At 36.6% G+C, this 20,081-nt stretch overlaps 1 protein-coding gene across 5 annotated transcripts in view; it reads right to left on the reverse strand.

Annotated features, from left to right (window-relative positions):
- Positions 1-20,081, reverse strand: part of ATP2C1 (ATPase secretory pathway Ca2+ transporting 1) — a 174,271-nt gene that overhangs the window by 67,092 nt on the left and 87,098 nt on the right. For all 5 annotated transcript variants that reach the window (XM_046002707.1, XM_046002711.1, XM_046002710.1 and 2 more), the window contains 3 exons: positions 19,646-19,681; positions 16,471-16,532; positions 11,988-12,096 (listed from right to left, as the gene is read on the reverse strand). In XM_046002707.1, the coding sequence (XP_045858663.1) occupies positions 11,988-12,096; positions 16,471-16,532; positions 19,646-19,681 (207 nt within the window). The remainder of the gene's footprint in view (positions 1-11,987; positions 12,097-16,470; positions 16,533-19,645; positions 19,682-20,081) is intronic.

Consider the following 20,081-nt stretch of genomic DNA (forward strand, 5'->3'; position numbering starts at 1 on the left):
CTCCATCTCCCCATGTCCTCCGTGTTCTTTGTTATGCTCCACAAATAAGTGAGACCATATTTATACTCATGAAAAAATGAACCATTTAAATGTCATCTTTTTAAATGGTTCATTTTTTCATGAGTATAAATATGTCATAGAAAAGAAATATTAAAAATTGGCTCATGGATTCTCCCCATCCATACAGTAAAACTAAATTTTAACTTGATCAATTTCATTGATTCATTCACTTAAAAAATATTTATTAATGCCAGGCCCTGTACTATATCATACACAGTGATCTATAGAACTCCTCCTCTCTAAGAAAGGCAAAATTAATGTTTTTCCACTGAAGACCTTCTATTTTAGACATAAATCTTAAACACTGACAAATACACTTGATGGCTGTCTATCAGAACAAAGAATATGAAAATAATCTGACTTTTTAAAAAGAGAAGAAAAGCATAGCTTTATTAGCTCTGTTAGTGACCTAGCTCTTCAGTATCAACCTTAGCAGTTCAATAACCATTTAATAGGAATTTTTGTTCAAATCAGGTTTTTTCTACAAAAAAGAGATTATTTTTAGCACAATAGCAGTCAGCTCTGTCTAGTGTAGAAACTGATAGGGGGGAAAAAAGGAGCTTCAGATCTTCATTTTATATATATGTGTATATATTTGTATTATATATAAATCTATAATTTGTTAAATTATAAATATATTAAAAAATTAAGAATAGGGCACCTAGGTGGCTCAGTGGTTTAAGCCTCTGCCTTCGGTTCAGGTCATGATCTCAGGGTCCTGGGATTGAGTCCCACATGGGGCTCTCTGCTCAGCAGGGAGCCTGCTTCCCTCTCTCTCTCTCCCTGTCTCTCTGCCTACTTGTGATCTCTTTGCCAAATAAATTTTTAGAAATCTTTAAAAAATAATAATAATTAAGAATATATTATCAATGGGGCACCTGGCTGGCTCAATCAATAGAGCATATGACTACCAACATCAGGTTCCTGAATCTGAGCCCCACATTAGGCCTAGAGCGTACCTTAATTAAAAAAATAAATAAAATAATACATTATCAATAAAATTTGTCCAAATCATACAATGTAGCAAACTGCACAGATCTCAGCTATCTGTTGAACAAGAATATCTTTTTAAACTTTTCTTAAGTAATTTCTACATCCAACATGGGGCTTGAACTCAAGACCCCAAGATCAAGAATTGCATGCTCTTCCAACTGAGCCAGCCAGATGTCCTGAGCCAGACTATTTTCTAAGTTACAATGTATTTTCTCTTAAAGTGACTACAAGAGTTTCCACAGGAAATCGTTTGAGGGAAGGAAAGAAAGTCATTTCTAAGAAGGTGGTATTTAAGGAATTAGGCAAGCCTATTACAATTTAACAAAGTCACAATTTAATTCATTTTGAGAAGAAAGATATTAGAGGCATTTATTTTTCCACTGCATTTATGAGAAAGATAAATGAGTAGGATAAAACGAAATCAAAGAACCAGCCAATTCCATGCTTTCTAGCCAGAAATTTAAATGTTAAACCTTCAGAAGAGCTGTTAATGAATAGGGAAACTGATTATGTTTCACTTTATATTATTCCTCAGGTACTCTACTGGAGGTGTGAATAAGAGACAATACAGTTCAAGAGTCAGAATATAAATAAGAATCAAGATGTATACATAATCCATATCTGAATATTTAACATCTACAGAATAAAACTGGTTGAACAACTTCATAGGATTATTCCTATACAATATTAGGCAGAAAGAAACTGAAAGCCAAGGTCACATAAGTTTTCCTAAAAAGCAAAAAATGACTGCTTAAAAAAATTACAGTTAATATGGAACAATTAACGCTACAAATAAGTTATTAAACTAAAGAAAGGCTTGGTATACTGCATGCTACTAAGTCAGTTACCTCTCTAGTCTAGAATTAAAAGAAAATCAGAAATGGCTTTCTTTCCCCAGAAAGAAATTCCAAACTAATCATCTGCAGTTGTCTGATCAGGACAAAATTTCTTACTTTTGGTCACAAAAATTAAGATTCCTCTTACTCTTTATCCAAATGAAGGAAAATGTAATTAAAACTTCTTCATGAGTTCTAGTTATTAGCAATCAAAGCCTAACCAACTAAAGTAGGGAAGCTGAAGGGACTCCATTTTAGAAAGGCTTCATCTCCACTATTTTTCTGTTAGGCCTCATTTACTTGTGTTCTGTATTCTGTTTCTGAATCAGCCAAAGAAGCTATGTTCCCACTTCAAGGGGGAAGCAGGAAAGTTAATTATTCTCTGAGTTTTGTCCTAGGTACCTAACACCTAACAACATCCAAGAGCCAGATCTTGAACATGTTCTTTGAACAAACCTCAGCTGACACCGGCACCAACACCCGCTACTTTGGTCATTTATGGAATAACACCTATTGCTCACCTGACATTCACCTTTGATTAGACCCTACCCAGGATTCCTGAAGAACATGTACCTTAGACCTCTTTCAATATAAACCCCTAATCCCAAGCAACACCAAGATGCATTCTCTTCTCCTTTTCAAGTCTCCTGGACACCCCTCCTGCTATTTTCTGTCACTCACACTATTCAATAAACTCTGTTTTCACTTTCTCCTACTCATATTTGATTTCTACCCTAAATGAGCCAAGAACCCTCTTGGCTGCATCTGTAGAAGCATTCCCTGGGTTCTTGGACCCAACCTACCTGCATCACAACCAAGTGTTATAAATTATTAAAAAGGCCTACATGAAATGGATTTTACCCCATGGTAAATATTTACATGAACTGTTAACTTTCTGACTTAAGTGGTAGGCAGATTCAACTTGATCAAGTTGCTAATAACTTAAAGACCAGTATTTGGTTAACAATGATTTCGCTAAGACTATGTAAAGAAACCAAATTTCAAAAAAGGACCTACTTTTTCAACAGTCCTTTCCTAGTCATATGAAGTGAGAATCTTAAAGCAAAGAGACTAAGTCTCATTTCAAACACTCCCATAATGTCTTTTTAAATTCTAGTGACTTAATGAGAAAAAAAGTTTTCTCTTCAACATTTTAAACATAAATAGCACTCCTCAGCTCACCCTGCTTTTTAACCAATGATCTATAAAAAATCGGACAACAAAACTCTAATAAGCACAGCTCAAGCTTATAAAGTCTAAGAGAACCAACATTCCCAGTGCTCTACATATGGGTGGGTTTTCCAAACTGAATAATGACAATACTACTTCAGAAATATACATCCTTTCCAAAGCCAAAATGAGTGATTACACTGAACAGTTTTTAGTAAACAGGAATGTTTCTAAATTCCACGAATACACTATATACCTTCACCAATATTCTACTCAATTTCATTTGACAGCTAATTTAAAAAATGCTTCTTTTTAACAAGTCTGTACATGTTTAATAATTCAGAAATTTTTAAAACCAAAGTTTCAGTGATAAATTACAATAAGAGCGGGAGCAACACACTGTAAATCAATTTATCAAGGTGACCTATCAAAAAAATACACTGAAGTTGATATAAAAACTTGTGAATAGGGCACTCAAAGAATTGGTCCCTCTACTAAAACAATCATAGGCTGGCAAAAACTGACAGAATCAACTCTTGAAAACAACCAAGGAAGTGTTTAATGAAGAAAAAGGCAGCTGAATTTTGGTAAGAAGGTCCTGTGGCATTTTTGTTTACCTGTCTAACATCCCAACTGCCCAGAGAAGCAGTACTGGCTGTGGGGACAGATGCATGTCTTCCTGTTGCAGCTTACTGGCAGTTGGGGGCTAAAAAAGACCTTGTTCTTAAAAAGACTATACTTCTGTGTTTTAACCTGTCTGGCAGTTTCCTGGGGGACTGGTGCAGAGGCTAATTATGTATTGCACCACCCCACTCCAACGCAACTACAGTGACTTTCTGGCTGTCTGCCAAAGGATTAAGGACATATACTAGCAGGCAAGGGACTAGGAATAAAGCAAGTAGCAGACACAACCAAAAGACTGGGAAGAAAGAAGCCAAAGAGGAAATTTTGTGAGAGAAAATGAGCTTGGAAGGGCTGCCACATATACTAGGGAAGACAGAGTGCAAAATGGATGCCTATAACCATACGTGTGCTCAGAAAGACCTGAGAAGACCCTAGACTTGCACTCTGACAGACCTGTGGATTTGGCACAAGCAGGTAAAGGCGAAGGCAGGTTTGGAGACAGCCTAGGCTCAATGATCAAGAAATGCCCCAACTCAAAGACAAGTTACAAAGACCAAGAGAGTAGTAACTGTTTTTCCTCTTTGAATTGGCAAAGATAAGGCTGCCTGTTGAGATAACAGAACAGAAACATCAGTGACCACACACAAAAAGGAATACAGTCTTTGGCTGGAGCGGGTGGGGGGTGGGAGGAGATTGGAACTATTTTTTTTTTTTTTTTAAGAAAAGTCACTAAACAAATTCAACCACTGCAACTCTCATCAAAAAAAAAAAAAAAAAAAAACAGAAAAAAAAAACCCTTGAGGAAGGGTAGAATTTAATGTACAGAATTATGACAGTACAACATTCAAAATATAAAGTTTTCAACCAAAAATTACAAATACAAAAGAACCCAAAAGAATGACCTATTCATAGGAGAAAAATGAACTGACAAAAATAAAATCATCCCTCAGCAAGGCCAGACACTGGACTTACCAGAAAGACTTAAATCACCGTCTTATATATGCTCAGTAAACTAAAGAAAACCATGGACAAAGAACTAAAGGAAATCGGGAAAACAATTAATTAAAAAAAAAAAAAAGACTACCACCTGAGAGAAAGAAAACATAAAAAGGAAACAAACAGAAATCCTGATGCTGAAAATACAACTGAAATCATAAGTTGCCCGGAGGGGTTCAATAGCAGATCTGAACAAGGACAGGGGCAAAAATAAGCAAACAAAAAGACAGGACAACTGAAATTAACCGTCTTAAGGACAGAGAGGAAAAAAAAAAATAAGAAAAATGAACAGAACTTGAGGTACCTGTGAGACATCATCAAACATACCAATATAAGTATAATGTAGCCAGTGGGGAGGGGGAGAGAGAAATGGGCAGAAAAAATATTTATAAAGATAATGGAATGAAACTTCCCAAATTTAATAAAAGACATGAATCTATATATCAAAGAAGCTCAATAAACTCCAAATAGTAAAAAACTCAAAGCCATCTAGATTGACATATATAATCAAACTGTTGAAAGACAAAGACACAATCCTGAAAACAGCAAAGATGAAGTAACTCATCACGTACTCAATAAGATTAGCAGTCCATTTCTTATTGGAAACCATGGAGGCTAGAACCAAGACATATCTAAAGTGCTATAAGAAAAAAAAAAAAAGATCAAAAAGAAGCCTACATCCAGCAAAGTATCTTTCAAAAACGAAAAATTAAAACATTCCCACTTAAACAAAAGTTAAGATAATTCACTGCCAGCAGACATGCCCCACAAGAAATGCTGAAGTAGAGTCTTTCAAGCTAAAACAAACAGAGATCGGAAAGTAACTCAAAGCCATATGAAGAAATAAACTCCAGTAAACATAACTACACATAGACATATAAATGCAATCATTATTGTATTTGGACTTTGTGACTCCTCTATATTTCCTGATTTATATAATGTGCTTACAAATATATGGCTAATAGGCACAGAATGCATAAAAATATAGTTTGCGACAACAACATGAAGGTAGAGGCAAAGTAAGCTGTATAGGAGCTAAGTTTTTGCATGCTAGTGAGAAAAGTTGGCATGAATTCAAAACACAGTTTTAAATTTAGGATTTTTTTTTTTTAATCTATTTATTTGTTAGAGAGACAGCAAGTGCGAATGCAAGCGCACAAAAAGGCAGAGTGGCAGGCAGAGAGAAGTGGACTCCCCACTAAGTAGAGAGCCAAACATTGGGCTTGATCCCAGGATGCCGGGATTATGACCTGAGCTGAAAGCAGACATTTAAACACCTAAGCCACCCAGGCATCCCTAAATGTAGGGTGTTAACTGAAATCCACATCATAACCACCAAGAAAATATGTAAAAAGTGGACAGAAAAAAATTCAGGAGGTAATCAACGTGTATTTTTTAAAAGCCTCAAACACACATAAAAAGGAGAGATTAGAGAAAGTGAGGAAAAAATATAACACATACAGAAAACAAATAGTAGGGGTGCCTGGGTAGCTCAGTTGGTTAAACGACTGCCTTCAGCTCCGGTCATGATCCCAGGGTCCTGGGACCAAGCCCCACATCAGGCTCCCTGCTCAGTGCGGGGCCTGCTTCTCCTTCTCCCTCTGCTGCTCCCCCTGCCTGTGCTCTCTTGCTTTCTGTCAAATAAATAAATAAAATCTAAAAAAAAAAAAAAAGAAAAGAAAACAAATAGCAAAATGGCCTAGTCCTCTGTCAATAATCACTTTAAATGTAAATGGATTTATAACTGAATGGTATATATTTATAACTGAATGGTATATATGTACAATTATTTTATTTGGCAATAAAAAGCAATGAAATATTGATATGTGCTACAACATGGATGAATCCTGAAAACAGTGTTAACTAAAGAAAGGCAGACAAAAGACTACATAGTATTTAATTCCATTTATAATGAAATGTCCAGAATAGGTACATGTATACAGACAGAGCAAGCAAATTAGTACCTACCAGACACTGGGGCAGGGGAAAGGACATACAGACTACTAAAAGGTAAAGGTGTTCTTTGCGAAGTGATAAAAATGTTCTACAATTAACACTGTGGTGATGGTTGCACAATTCAGACTATATGGAAAGTGACCACATGACAGATTTTCAATGTGTAAATTGTTTTGAGTGTGCATTACATCTCAGTGAAGTTTTGTAGGTGTGGTGGTGTTTGTTTTTTTTTTAATCTTTCTATATGTGGTACGTAGAACAGCACTTTTAGCATGGACTAATAGCTAGTTAAAAATGCAGACTCTTTGGGCACTTTTGGTTAGTTGAGCATCTTGAGCATCTCCTGCAGCTCGAGTTATGATCGGAAGGTTCCTGGAATTGAGCCCCATATCACCTTGCTCTGTGGGGAGCCTGCCACTCCCCCTGCTTGTGCTCATGCTCTCTCTCTGTCAAATAAATAGTAAAATCTTTAAAGAAAAAAAAAAACAATGCAGACTCTTGGCCCCACCCCAGAGCTGCCAAAACAAAACCCAGATGACTCCTATGTACCTTCAAAGTTAGGATATAATGCCCTGGGGCACCTCTGTCCCAGTGAGAAAACAAGAGACCTAGTTAAGTGGTTTACCTAAACTCATATGGTCAATTCATAATATACACTTTATTCTTTGAATCACAGTTGTTTGCAAATTGCCCTTTCTCCCAGTAGAAAGGGCACAAACTGTATCTTTTCACTTTCTAGCCCTAAAGCCTGGTACAGTGTTCTATAAACGATACTCAAATATTTACTGAATGGCTAAAATGACCTCATAACACAGACCAATTTCCAAAAAGAGGCATTACATCTTGCTTAAACTAGCTCCGTTAACAAAATAAGTAAATTTAATATACATTAAATGTGCTTATATTCTAGCAAATGCTTGAAAAGAATTTTTTTTTTCAAAAAGCAAACAAAACCAGATTCTGAGTTTCCAGAATATCAAGGTTTTCACTGAGTAAATAGAAAACATATTTTGTAACTCAGGAAATCAGAATGCTCTTACACAGAAAGATAGCTCCTCTAATGAAATTAGCCAACTCAGAGGAAGGGTCTTAGCAAAAGTGTGCGGCTCAGTGGGTTAAGGCCTCTGCCTTTCGCTCGGGTCGTGATCCCGGGGTCCTGGGATCGAGCCCCGCATCGGGCTCTCTGCTTGGCGGGGAGCCTGCTTCCTCCTCTCTCTCTGCCTGCCTCTCTCCCTACTTGTGATCTCTATCTGTCAAATAAATAAATAAAATCTTTAAAAAAAAAAAAAAACTGGTAAAACTGTGAGCTTTACAGAAAGGGACATAAAGTAAAGTTTCAGTCAAGAAGACTATCTTTGACTCCTTCTACTGATAGGTAGCCAAAGTAGATCTTTGCTCTTCATTGTTGGTTTTTACTTGGGAACTAAGGAATAGGAAGGAATAACTCTAAAGAAACCAAAAACTACTCACTGAGCTAAGCTACTATAATAAAGTATATGGATGTGTGATGTTAAAAGGCTCACTATGTAATGCCAACTGGCTTGTTTTAAGTTGGGACTTCAGAACAAGGCCCCAAGTAGGCTTTTACTCCTAGTGGAGATATCTTTTGACCCAGGTTTAAATGAAAACCAGTTTTCAATTGAAAATCCAGGGTCATAAAAATGGCTAATTCTTGGCCTTCAGGCATATAACTGGTGGTTCTCTTTAAAAAGTTTGATACAGGGCACCTAGGTGGCTCAGCTGGTTACGCGACTGCCTTTAGCTCAGGTCACGATGCTGGAGTCCCCGGATTGAGGCCCGCATAGGGCTCCGTGCTCGAGAAGGAGTCTGCTTCTTCCTCTGACCCTTCCCCCTTCTCATGCTCATTCTCTCTCTCTTTCTCTCTCCCTCTCAAATAAATAAAATCTTTAAAAAAGAACAAATAAATAAAAAGTTTGACACACTTAGAAAATCATATAAAGACATTAAAAAAAAAAAAAACGAAAGAAATTGTCCCCAGTGTCTAGATCTTAGAGACAGCTTCAAAGAATGATATAGGCTACCCACAAGCAAGTGCCACAAAAAAGTGTGTCCATGGAATTACTCATTCAGAATTTCAAGTAAAAGAAAAAACTTGCTACATTTCAGGCAACATTTCAGCTTAGTCAGAAAGTTAAACCTGAGAGAAGTAAAATATTTTCAATAGACAAAAGAAATCCTCTTTTCCTTTGACTCCTAGATTGTTTTCTCTCACAAAGAATTCTTTGTTCAAATATTGATAGAGACTTTACTGAAACAATAAGTAAAATATGTTACATTTCCAAAAAGGCAAAATGTACAGTTATGTAGGTATGGTCTATAAGACTCCTTCATCTAAACTCACAGTCTGACCAATCCATTAGCTACCACCAATTAATGGTCAGTGGTGCCTCTTCTCAAATACTATTAAAAATTAAAATAAAAGCCCTCATAAAAAAAAACTGAAAAACATACCCATAGCTCAATTTCTCTGTTTTACTATACGAGCTCCACCAGTGACTCTAAAGCTCCTAAGTTAGAAGATAATGAAGGATGGTTTGGAAGGCAGGTAGGCAGGTATGGACAAGGTTTTCTACCACCTACCCACCCCCACATCCCAAACCCCATCTTCCACTGCCCCGCCCCACCCTAAGAGGAAATCACACTTAAAAGGATTTTACATCGGGGCGCCTGGGTGGCTCAGTGGGTTAAGCCTCTGCCTTCGGCTCGGGTCATGATCTCAGGGTCCTGGGATTGAGTCCCGCGTCGGGCTCTCTGCTCAGCGGGGAGCCTGCTTCCCCCCACCCTCTCTGCCTGCCTCTCTGCATACTTGTGATCTCTGTCTGTCAAATAAATAAATAAAATCTTTAAAAAAAAAAAAAAAAAACCAACCCTAGCCTTACAAATTCCAGTGGCAACCCTCTCAGATCTCGTCCTTCCTCAAGCTTTGCTTTGCTGCCCACCACTCTTTGGTCTACTTCTTCATTCTTTGAACCAATGTGATCAAAAAACACAGGCACTGAGGGAGAAAAAAATTCTGTGACAGTAAGATTACTGCCATCAACACATACTGGTTCATTCCTTGGCTGTGGAAAATGACTCAGGTAAGAAAACAAAATACAGAATTCCTTAAGTTATCAATATTAATCTTCTTTAAAAAGGATTTACAATAACAGCCTCAGCCCGCTATGGACTGAATTGCGTCCCAGTAAAATTCATGTTGAAGTTTTAATCCCCAAAATGATGATAATTACCTTGGGAAGTAACTAGAGTTAGATGAGCTTGTGTGGGTAAGGCCCTCAAAATGAGATTAGTGACTTTATAAGAAATGGAAGAGAGCCAATCACTCTCCCAACCCACCCAGTCTATGGTATTTGATTACAATAGCCTGACCTGACTTAAGACATAGCCTATGAACAAATAATACCAAATAAAAGTTGTGAAGCACTCATATCACCCAACTTGTAACTATAATGCCCAGGCAAGTTTTATAGTCAAAATCTGAACCTTTGAAATTTATGAGAGGTACCCTAGAGTTGCAACATGACAACGTTAAAAGTCTTTTTTCCTATTTGCACATGAATTCTGAAATAATTAATTCTTAGATTAATTAACCCTTATTTAAATGAAAACCCTAAATATTTTACCAAGTCAAATGGTGTTTTAAAGTTTCTATGTCATTATACTGCTCAAAATGTTCAAATAATGGGAAACACCATCTTCTTACTACCCTACTGAGGAGGTCTGCTTCTAAACTGGAAGAAACTGACTCCAGAATAAATGATGATATAAACTCCACGAATTCAAATTAGGGCCCTCTGGGGAAAGAGAAGATGACTTATATCAAGTGACAAGACTACCAAATCTCTAAGGAGTAATAATAATCCAAGGTCTCCTAAACTAAGTATTAGGAATAGAAAGGAGAGGAAATGAGTAAAAAAAGATATAAAAAGATAAACTAAGAGCAGAAAATAATAAAGCAAAATTAACAATATTCCCAATACTTGTTATATTATCAATTATTTCCTCTAACCAATTAAAGCAATCTGGTATCCCTAAGGAGAAATTGTTAAGTATTTGAAAAAAAGGCCATTACTTCAGGACTAAACGAAGTCTGTTCTTATAGTTCAGAAAGGTTCTTTAGGCTTTCCATAATCTCTAAGAACACTCAGATTTTGGGACAAAGTAAGTATTCAAAGAGTGACACCTCTATAGGTGTTAATGAACAGTCTGTTAATTCCAAAAAGTAGATGAGACTGGCATGCTAAACCAGGTGCCTAACTCCATTTTCTAGCTGGTCAATCTATTCTACACACTGTGGCCAGATTAAGGGTAAGATTATTTGCCAGCTGCATATGACCTTCAAATCTAATTCCTAACCAATAAAATCTGAAGTAGAGCTTTGTATCCAAGGCTCCCTCAATCTGCTTCCACCATATATTTTCTACCCTTAACATATTCTAATCCTGTACTACACACTAGGACATTCATAGTGATCTGAATAATGCTGCTTCATGGACTTCCCCGTCTCTGCCTAGTACCGCCCTTCAATTCTCACCACCAAAGCCATGTTGTCTGAGGCATTATCTGATTTTCACTCAGATCAGAAGTAACCGCTCCTTTCTCTACATTTTCACACTCCATTCTTTGTACTTCTCTTAGTCACTTACCGGATTATATCTTATTATATGGTGAGTGACTTATGTACGCAAATAGTATGCTCCCTGATCAGAAGAACTCTGATTCTTTGTGTCTCCCTCAAGACCTACCGCACATTTTCATAAAGATCAGCTGATTCACTAATGGATACCTCAAAAGACTCTGTGGTAAAGATAAATATATTTTAAGAAAAGAAGACATGTTTATATATGTTACATTTTAAACTTGAAAACCAAGAGTCCAAATCAACTATGCATTAATTCTTAAAACTACTAACGTCTATCCTTCAATCTACATCCAAGTATTTTCACTTTCAGATTACCAAATGCTATGGTCTGAATATGTGTCCCCACTGCAACTTTATATGCTGAGATCCTCTCAAACATAAGGTATTAGGAGGTGTGACTTTTAAGATATGCTTAAGTAATGAGGGCGGAGCTCTGACAAATGGGATTAGTCTTCTTATAAAAGAAACCACCTCAGAGCGTCCTAGCCCCTTCCACCATGTAAGGACAGAGAGAAAGCACCAGCTATGAACCAGAGGAGGGCCCTCATCAGAAGGCAACTGGGCTGAACCCTCAATCTTAAATTTCCCAGCCTTCAGAACTATTAGAAATAATCTTCAGTCGTTTATAAGCGATGCAGGCTATGGTATTTCGTTACAGCAGCCCAAAGAAATTAAAACACCAAACTTACCTCAAACAAGCGTAAATCAGCAGGAACTCTGTCCCCAACAGAAAGGCAAACTGTATCACCTGGAACCAAGTCTCGAGCAAGTGTATGTTCCAATTTTCCTTCACGTACACTGTAACAGAAACAGAAACAACCATGGCTAAAAAAAGAAAGCCACTCCACTTATTTAAAAAAAATTTTTTTCTAGTGGACTCACCCAAGGAAAAATACACTGTAGTAGTATTAATACTTCAAAGAAGCTAGGTGAAAAAGAAACTACGCAAACAATTATTTTTCTATTCTTGGTAATTAAGATGTTCAGAAGGCAAAAAAGAAATCATTGGAAAAAGTGACCAGTTACTGTTCAAATGTAAAATGTGAAAACTAAAGCAACCTTATTCTGGGTCTGTTTGATTGGGCATCACTGCAACCCCAGCGGTGCTTAGCACATAGTCACACAATGGAAAAAAGCTTCTGTTGAATAAATCGATGTCTCAAAATCTCAATATTAGAACTTAAAAGTTTTAATATTACAACTTTCTGAACAGAACATGAATTTTTCACATTGGACTAATGATTTCTACCTTACGTTTAGATAAATTGGGGCCACAAAGTATACTCTACTACTACTATCCAATTTGTTTTTAAGAGTGAAAACCCATTTTCATTTGTCTCCATGTATTTTTTTATTTCCTCTTTGATTTCTTAGTTGGCCCATTCATTTAGCAGCATGCCATGTAGCTTCCATGCATTTGTGTTCTTTCCAGATTTTTTCTTGTGACTGATTTCCAGTTTCGTATCATTGTGGTCAGAAAAGATGCATGATATAATTTTAATCTTTTTGAATTTATTGAGACTTGTTCTGTGGCTTGATATGTGATCTATTCTGAAGAATGTTCCATGTGCACTTCAAAAGAATATGTACTCCACTGTTTTGGGGTGGAATGTTCTGAATATACATATTAGGTCAATTCGGTCTAATGTGTCACTCAAAGTCACTGTTTCCTTGCTGATTTTCTTAAAAAAAAAAATCAACTGTCTAAAATCTTTGGGACACAGCAAAAATTATTCTAAGAGGGAAGTTCACAGCAATACAGACCTACCTCGAGAAACAAGAAAAATCTCAAATAAAGAAGCTGGAAAAAGCAGAATAAAGCCAAAGCCAGTAGAAGGAAGAAAATAATAAAGATTAGAGCAGAAATAAGTAAAATGGAGACCAAAAAAACAATAGAACAGATCAATAAAGCTAGGAGCCAATTCTTTGAAAAGATCAACAAAACTGATAAACCTTTAGCCAAACTCCTCAAGAAAATAAGAGGGAGGACTCAAATAAGTAAAATCAGAAATAAAGCAGGAAAAATAACAATATCACAGAAATACAAAGAATTATAAGAGAATATTATGACAAATTACATGCCAACAAACTGGAACTTTGAAGAAATGGATAAATTCCTAAAAACAAATAGCCTTCCAAGACTGAATCAGGAAGAAAGAAAACTGAACAGACTAATTACCAGTAATGAAATTCCCAGTAGAAGCCCAGGACCAGGTGGATTCACAGGTGAATTTTTTTTTTTTAAAGATTTTATTTATTTATTTGACAGACAGAGATCACAGGTAGGCAGAGAGGCAGCCAGAGAGAGAGGAAGAGAAGCAGGCTCCCCGCTGAGCAGAGAGCCAGATGCTGGGCTCGATCCCAGGACCCTGGGATCATGACCTGAGCCGAAAGCAGAGGCTTTAACCCACTGAGCCACCCAGGTGCCCCACAGGTGAATTTTTTTTTAAAGATTTTATTTATTTATTTGAGAGAGAGCAGGGGAACACAGCAGGGGGAGTGGCAGAGGGAAAAGCAGGCTTCCCACTGAGCAGGGAACCTGATGCAGGGCTCAATCCCAGGATCCTGGGATCATGACCTGAGCTGAAGGCAGTTGTTTAACCAACTGAGCCACCCAGGCGCTCCTCACAGGTGAATTTTACCCAGCATTTAAAGAAGAGTTAATAACTATTCTTCTCAAACAATTCCAAAAAATAGAAGACAAAAGCTTCCAAATTCCTTATATGAGGCCAGCATTACCCTGACACCAAAAACCAGATTAATACACTATAAAATATAAAAACTACAGGCATTTATCTCTGATGAAGACAGATATTCAGATCCTCAAAAAAATATAAGCAAGGGGCACCTGGGTGGCTCAGTGGTTTAAAGCCTCTGCCTTCAGCTCAGGTCATGATCCCAGGATCCTAGGATCAAGCCCCACATCGGGCTCTCTGCTCAGTGGGGAGCCTGCCTCCCACTCTCTCTCTGCCTGCCTCTCTGCCTACTTGTGATCTCTCTCTGTCAAATAAATAAATAAAATTTAAATATATATGTGTGTGTGTGTGTGTGTGTGTATAAGCAAATCAAATCCAACAACACATTAAAAATATCATTCACCACGATCAAGTGGGATTTATTCCAGGAATGCAAAGGTAGTTCAATATTCCCAAAATCAATCAATAAAATGCATCACATTAACAAGAGAAAGGATAAAAACTATATGATCATCTCAATAGATGCAGAAAAAGCATTTAACAAAGTACAACATCCATTCACGACAAAAACTCAACAAAGTAGGTTTAGAGGGAAATTTGTTGCATTTCTATGCACTAATAATGATGAAGCAGAAAGAGAAATTAAGAAAACAATCCCCATTTAAAATTGCACCAAAAAGAATAAAATACCCTGGAATAAACTTAACCACAGAGATGAAAGCCCTATACCCAAAAAACTATAAAACACTGATAAAAGAAACTGAAGATGACACAAACAAATGGGAAGACAGACACACAGATCAATGGGACAGAAAAGAGAGCCCAGAAATAAATCTACGCTTATGTGGTCAATTAACCTATGACAAAAGAGGCAAAAACATACGATGATGGAAAAGACAGTCTCTTTAGGGGCGCCGAGGTGGCTCAGTCATTAGAAGTCTGCCTTCGGCTCAGGTCAGGGTGGCTCAGTCATTAGGAATCTGCCTTCCGCTCAGGTCATTATCCCAGGGTCCTGGGATCGAGCCCTACATTGGGCTCCCTGCTCAGCAGGAAGCCTGCTTCTTCCTCTCCCAGTCCCTCTACTTGTGCTCCCTCTCTCACTGTATCTCTCTCTGTCAAATAAATAAAATATTTAAAAAGAAAAAAAATTCTCTTCAATAAGTGGTATTGGGAAAACTAGAAAGCTACATGCAAAAGAATGAAACTAAACCACTTTCTTCCACCACATGCAAAAATAAACTCAAAATTAAGACCTAAATGTAAGACCTAAAACTATAAAACACCTAGAAGAAAACACAGGCAGTAATTTCTTTGACATCAGCCACAGAAACATTCTTGTAGACATGAACTCTCAGGCAAGGCAAACAAAAGCAAAAATTAACTGTGGGGACTACATGAAAATAAAAAGCTTGTGCACAGCAAAAGAAACCACAACAACAACAATAAGATCAAGCAACCTAATGAATGGAGAAGATATATGCAAAAAATATATCCAATAAGGGGTTAATATCCAAAAGATATAAAAAGTCCTACAACTTGACACACACACACACACACACAAAACCCACAACAAATAATCTGACTAAAAATGGGCAGAGGACATGAAGACAGTTTTCCAAGAAAGGCACACAGATGGCCAACAGACACATGAAAAGATGTTCAATATCACAAATCATCAGGGAATGCATATCAAAATCACAGTAAGATATCACTTTACATCCATCGGAATGGCTACAATCAAAAAGAAACAGTAAGTGTTGGTGAGGATGTGAAGAAGGAACCCTCATGCACTGTTTGGTGGAATGCAAACTGGTACAGCCACTGTACCAGTAAAACAGTATGGACATTCCTCAAAAAATCAAAAATAGATATATACCATACCATATGATCCAGTAAATGAAAACATAATTCAAACAGATATATGCATCCCTGAGTTTATTGCAGCATTACATGCAATAGCCAAGATATGGAAGCAACCCAAGTCTCCATCCATAGATGAATGGATAAAGAAGATGTGGTGTGTACATACACACACACACACACACACACACACACACACGAATATTACTCAGCCATAATAGAGGTTTCACCATTTGGCAACAACACAGATGGACCTAGAGGGCATAATACTAAGTGAAATAATTCAGACAGAGGAAGACAAATACCATATGACTTTACTCATATATGGAATTTAAGACGCAAAACAAATGAGCAAAGAAGAAAGTGACAAACAAACAAACAAAAAAAGACTCTAAATACTGAGAACAATCCGGTGGCTACCAGAGGGAAGACAGGTGAGGGTATAGGTAAAATAGATAAAGCAGATTAAAGTATACTTACAGTGATGAGTACTAAGTCATGTATAAACTCCTGAATAATTATATTATACACCTGAAACTAATAAAACACTGTATACTAATTATACTTCAATTAAGAAAAAAAAGTAGAAATCCATAATCAGAAACAAGGATCATACCAATGGCATTCTGGCGGCATAAGTTTACTCAGTTCTTCAAGAGATTTTTCTGAACGATATTCCTATTTATTAAAAAAAAAAAGCAGAACATAATAAGAGAAAACATTTATAAAGAAACACAAATACATATCTTCCTATGTACATATTCCATGTTAGACTTAATAATAATCTCTTTTAAAAAAAACTTGCCCCAGTTCTTATCTTTTCCTTTACTTGTATTTCTATTCCTAATAAATAAAAGTGTATCCCTTATTAAATAATGTCAAATTATAGTGGCTAAACAATTCTGACAATTCAATACTCCCAATTTTACATGTTAATATTCAATGTGAAATCTAAGGTCAGTTTATTTATAAGAAAATGAAGAACACTCATTAGTGTGTCCAAAGAGTATATAATTTTCAGTCATTAAAAGTTAAAATAATTTCACCTCATGATTAAGATAATTTTACTTTTAGTATTTAATGACCAAAGGAGTCAAAGACAATTAACTACAAGCAAATCTGCTTTGAGGATTTAAGCACATGCTTACTACAAAGGTTATGGAGTAGGTTTGCTTAGAAAGAACATCTGTCAAATAAGAGTAAGTTGTGGCTGGCACTCCTTTCACAGACACCTTTCCCACCACCCTGAACTATCCAAAAGCGGACATTCTCAGGAGCCCTAAGTCTGTGATGCTCAAACCCTTCTCTATGCAGACAGTCAAAGCTGAGGGTCAAAGACATCTTTCATCTCACCATACTACTCAGTCCACGTTTCCATGGGCAGTCTTGCCTCACATAACATCACCGCTATTTTTGTCTCACGTCTGCACTAATTACACCAATCTTTTGATCTAAGTTTAGAAAGGGAGAGGGTGAGTAGTGGGATTTAAAGTTGGGGAGTGTTTTGAAATGACTGCAGTGCCAGTACTATTCAAAATTTCACATCCATCACACACTTTTTGAAATACCAAATGCAAAGCTGTGTAAGAGTAACTTAGAATTAAATCAGCTCTTACTTAGGCAAGAGGAACAAATGTGAGAGTAAGGCAAATCTATAATATGAAAATTCTAAGACATCCCTCCCCAACCATAACTCGGATATTAAAGAGTTTGCAAGTTTTACCCAAAAAGTCCACAGAAGTCTGGAAAACACTCACCAAGATCTAGATCCTAGTAATAAATGACATAGAAGCTGCCCAATCTTTACCTCCCTTTTCAGCCTTCTTAGGCTTCACTCCTCTCAACTACAGAGATACTTCTGTATCAAAATTATGTTTTAACAAGTCACTAAAAACCTGACAGTCATCTCTAGTGAAAGCTTAAAAGTTATGTTTTAAGTTTATTGTAAGGTGGCATCAAGGTATGACGATGTAAAACAATAAGCTATTTTCATGGCTGTGGGGGGATACAATGGGGTGAGAAATGGAGATCTGAAAGAAAAGGGAAAAAGGGCAGACATAAATATAAAAATACACAAGCACTCTCCTCCTAGAACCCAGATAAAAACATAAAAACTAAAGATAAATCACTGATAATTTCGGAGTTCTGGTATTTCATGACAAAGTACTATATCAAATTTAAGTGGCAGAAAAATCGGATCTTTTTAGAAAGGGTTTTTAATTGCAGTTTTAAGAATATTTTGTTGATTTCAAGGCAAATTTGGGTAAAGGGTTCATGTATGTATAAGAAACAAGACCTACCAATCTGAAACTGCGTTTTTCATAAATGTTTCAATTCTTTCTGGAGTTTTCCATCAACTAAACCGATGACAGAAATACTGAGCAGATGGTTTCCTGCCATTACCTTGACACTGTATAACATGGGATCTTTGTGGAAAAATCCCACACTATGTTAAAATCACAATTCTGTAGGTTTTTTTGAGGTAGGTACTCTCTATATACCAACAGAACAAGCAAAATTCCTCTTATCCATTGTGATAATATAGTAGGAATCCCTCTGAAGAAAGTCACTCAATATTTCTTAAGCATTATTAAAGATGCAAGAGGGTTCCAATTACTGGTTGACTGAGTAGTAACCACTTGCATGTCTGAATGAAGAGCTGCCTTGAATGATGACCTGAAAGGTCGGCCTGAAGGACCTCTACTAGACCAACTAGCTCCACCTGCCCCAGGGCAACTTTTGTCTTTTCTAAGCAAGAAGATTCATTCCCTGGAAACAGAATCCCTGCCGGTCTACTGATGGAGCTCACAAACTTGCTGCTGATAACCTGATTACAAGTGACTTTTCTACAGTGAGTTACTGTAAACTAGTAACTTAATCAATTAGAGATTGCCTAGAAAACCTGGATAATGACAAGAAATACTCAAGGAATTAACCACAGACATGAGAATAACCACAATCACTTAAAATACAGTCTTCAGAGGCAAAACAACATGAACCTGAGTATCATATATAACATTTTTCCCTAAACTAGAATAGTCTTGTTTGTTTGTTTGTTTGTTTTAGATTTTATTTTTGAGTAATCTCTATACCCAATGTGGGGCTCAAATCGTAACCCCAAAATCCAAAGTCACACACTCCAGCAATTGAGCCAGCGAGGTGCCCCTAATCCTTCTATTCTTAACTATGCTTTAAAACTTTTAGCTAATAAAATGAAACCTGCCAACATGTTCTAAAATATGAAGTTATCAGATATTAAATAAACAAAACTATGCCTACGTTTTTATATATGCCTACATTTGTGATAAAAATCCTGCATTACCTCATTATTCACATTTCATTTTTAAAAGGGGTTCTTCATCATTTTTATTTACTATTTCAATGTCTATGCTGAATTAGAAGTTTGATCCACATCAGAACATTCTTTCTGTGTAGGATATGAGGAATTTAAACCTGGCCCAATTTTTTAAGTGGAAAAATTTTTTAAACCTGTTGCTGGACTTTATTTCTATTACTGTGCTTTTTGTTTCCATCTGCTTCAGTTACCTTTAATTTCATCAAATAAAAAACTACATTTTCTTCATGCTACTATCTAAATTGAAGAAGTCAAGTTAGTTCCACTAAGTTCCCTGGAGAACTGAGTTTCTGAAATCATTTCAAAAACAAAGAATGAATTGTTCTAACCAGTATCACCAACTCCCAATAACCACAAATTTTCCCATAAGCCACCTTGGTTTTTTTAATTAACTAAAATACCACTTCCATGCTGACAAAAGAGGCAACCTACTCACCTGAACAAAGGCAACCGTGACGACGATAAGTATTGCCTAAACAAAACAAAGAAACAACCTTTTAAAGCAGACACCTTAACTTCAGAAATAATCATGTTTTATTTTTCTAACTTTATCTACAGTCCCCAGATACCGGACACTAAGCACTGATATCAACTCGGGAAGAAATCACAACTTTGCTTTAGAGAAAACACAGACATCCAACAGCGGTTTAACTCCCCTAGGACAACTTCTCAAATTTGATCTCAAGATCTCCTTCTGTTCTAACAAACTGAGGACCAGCTTTTATGTGGGATATAACCTACTGATATTCAACCATAATTTAATACTTTTTCAATTGCTCAGTTTTAATTCCTCTTTATTAATTCATCTAAAAAGTAATAAAGCCATTGCAAATGTTAACACATACATTTTTTATGAAAAATACACTTGCCAA

Source organism: Meles meles, chromosome 4, assembly GCF_922984935.1.
Source record: "Meles meles chromosome 4, mMelMel3.1 paternal haplotype, whole genome shotgun sequence".
NCBI lineage: Eukaryota > Metazoa > Chordata > Mammalia > Carnivora > Mustelidae > Meles > Meles meles.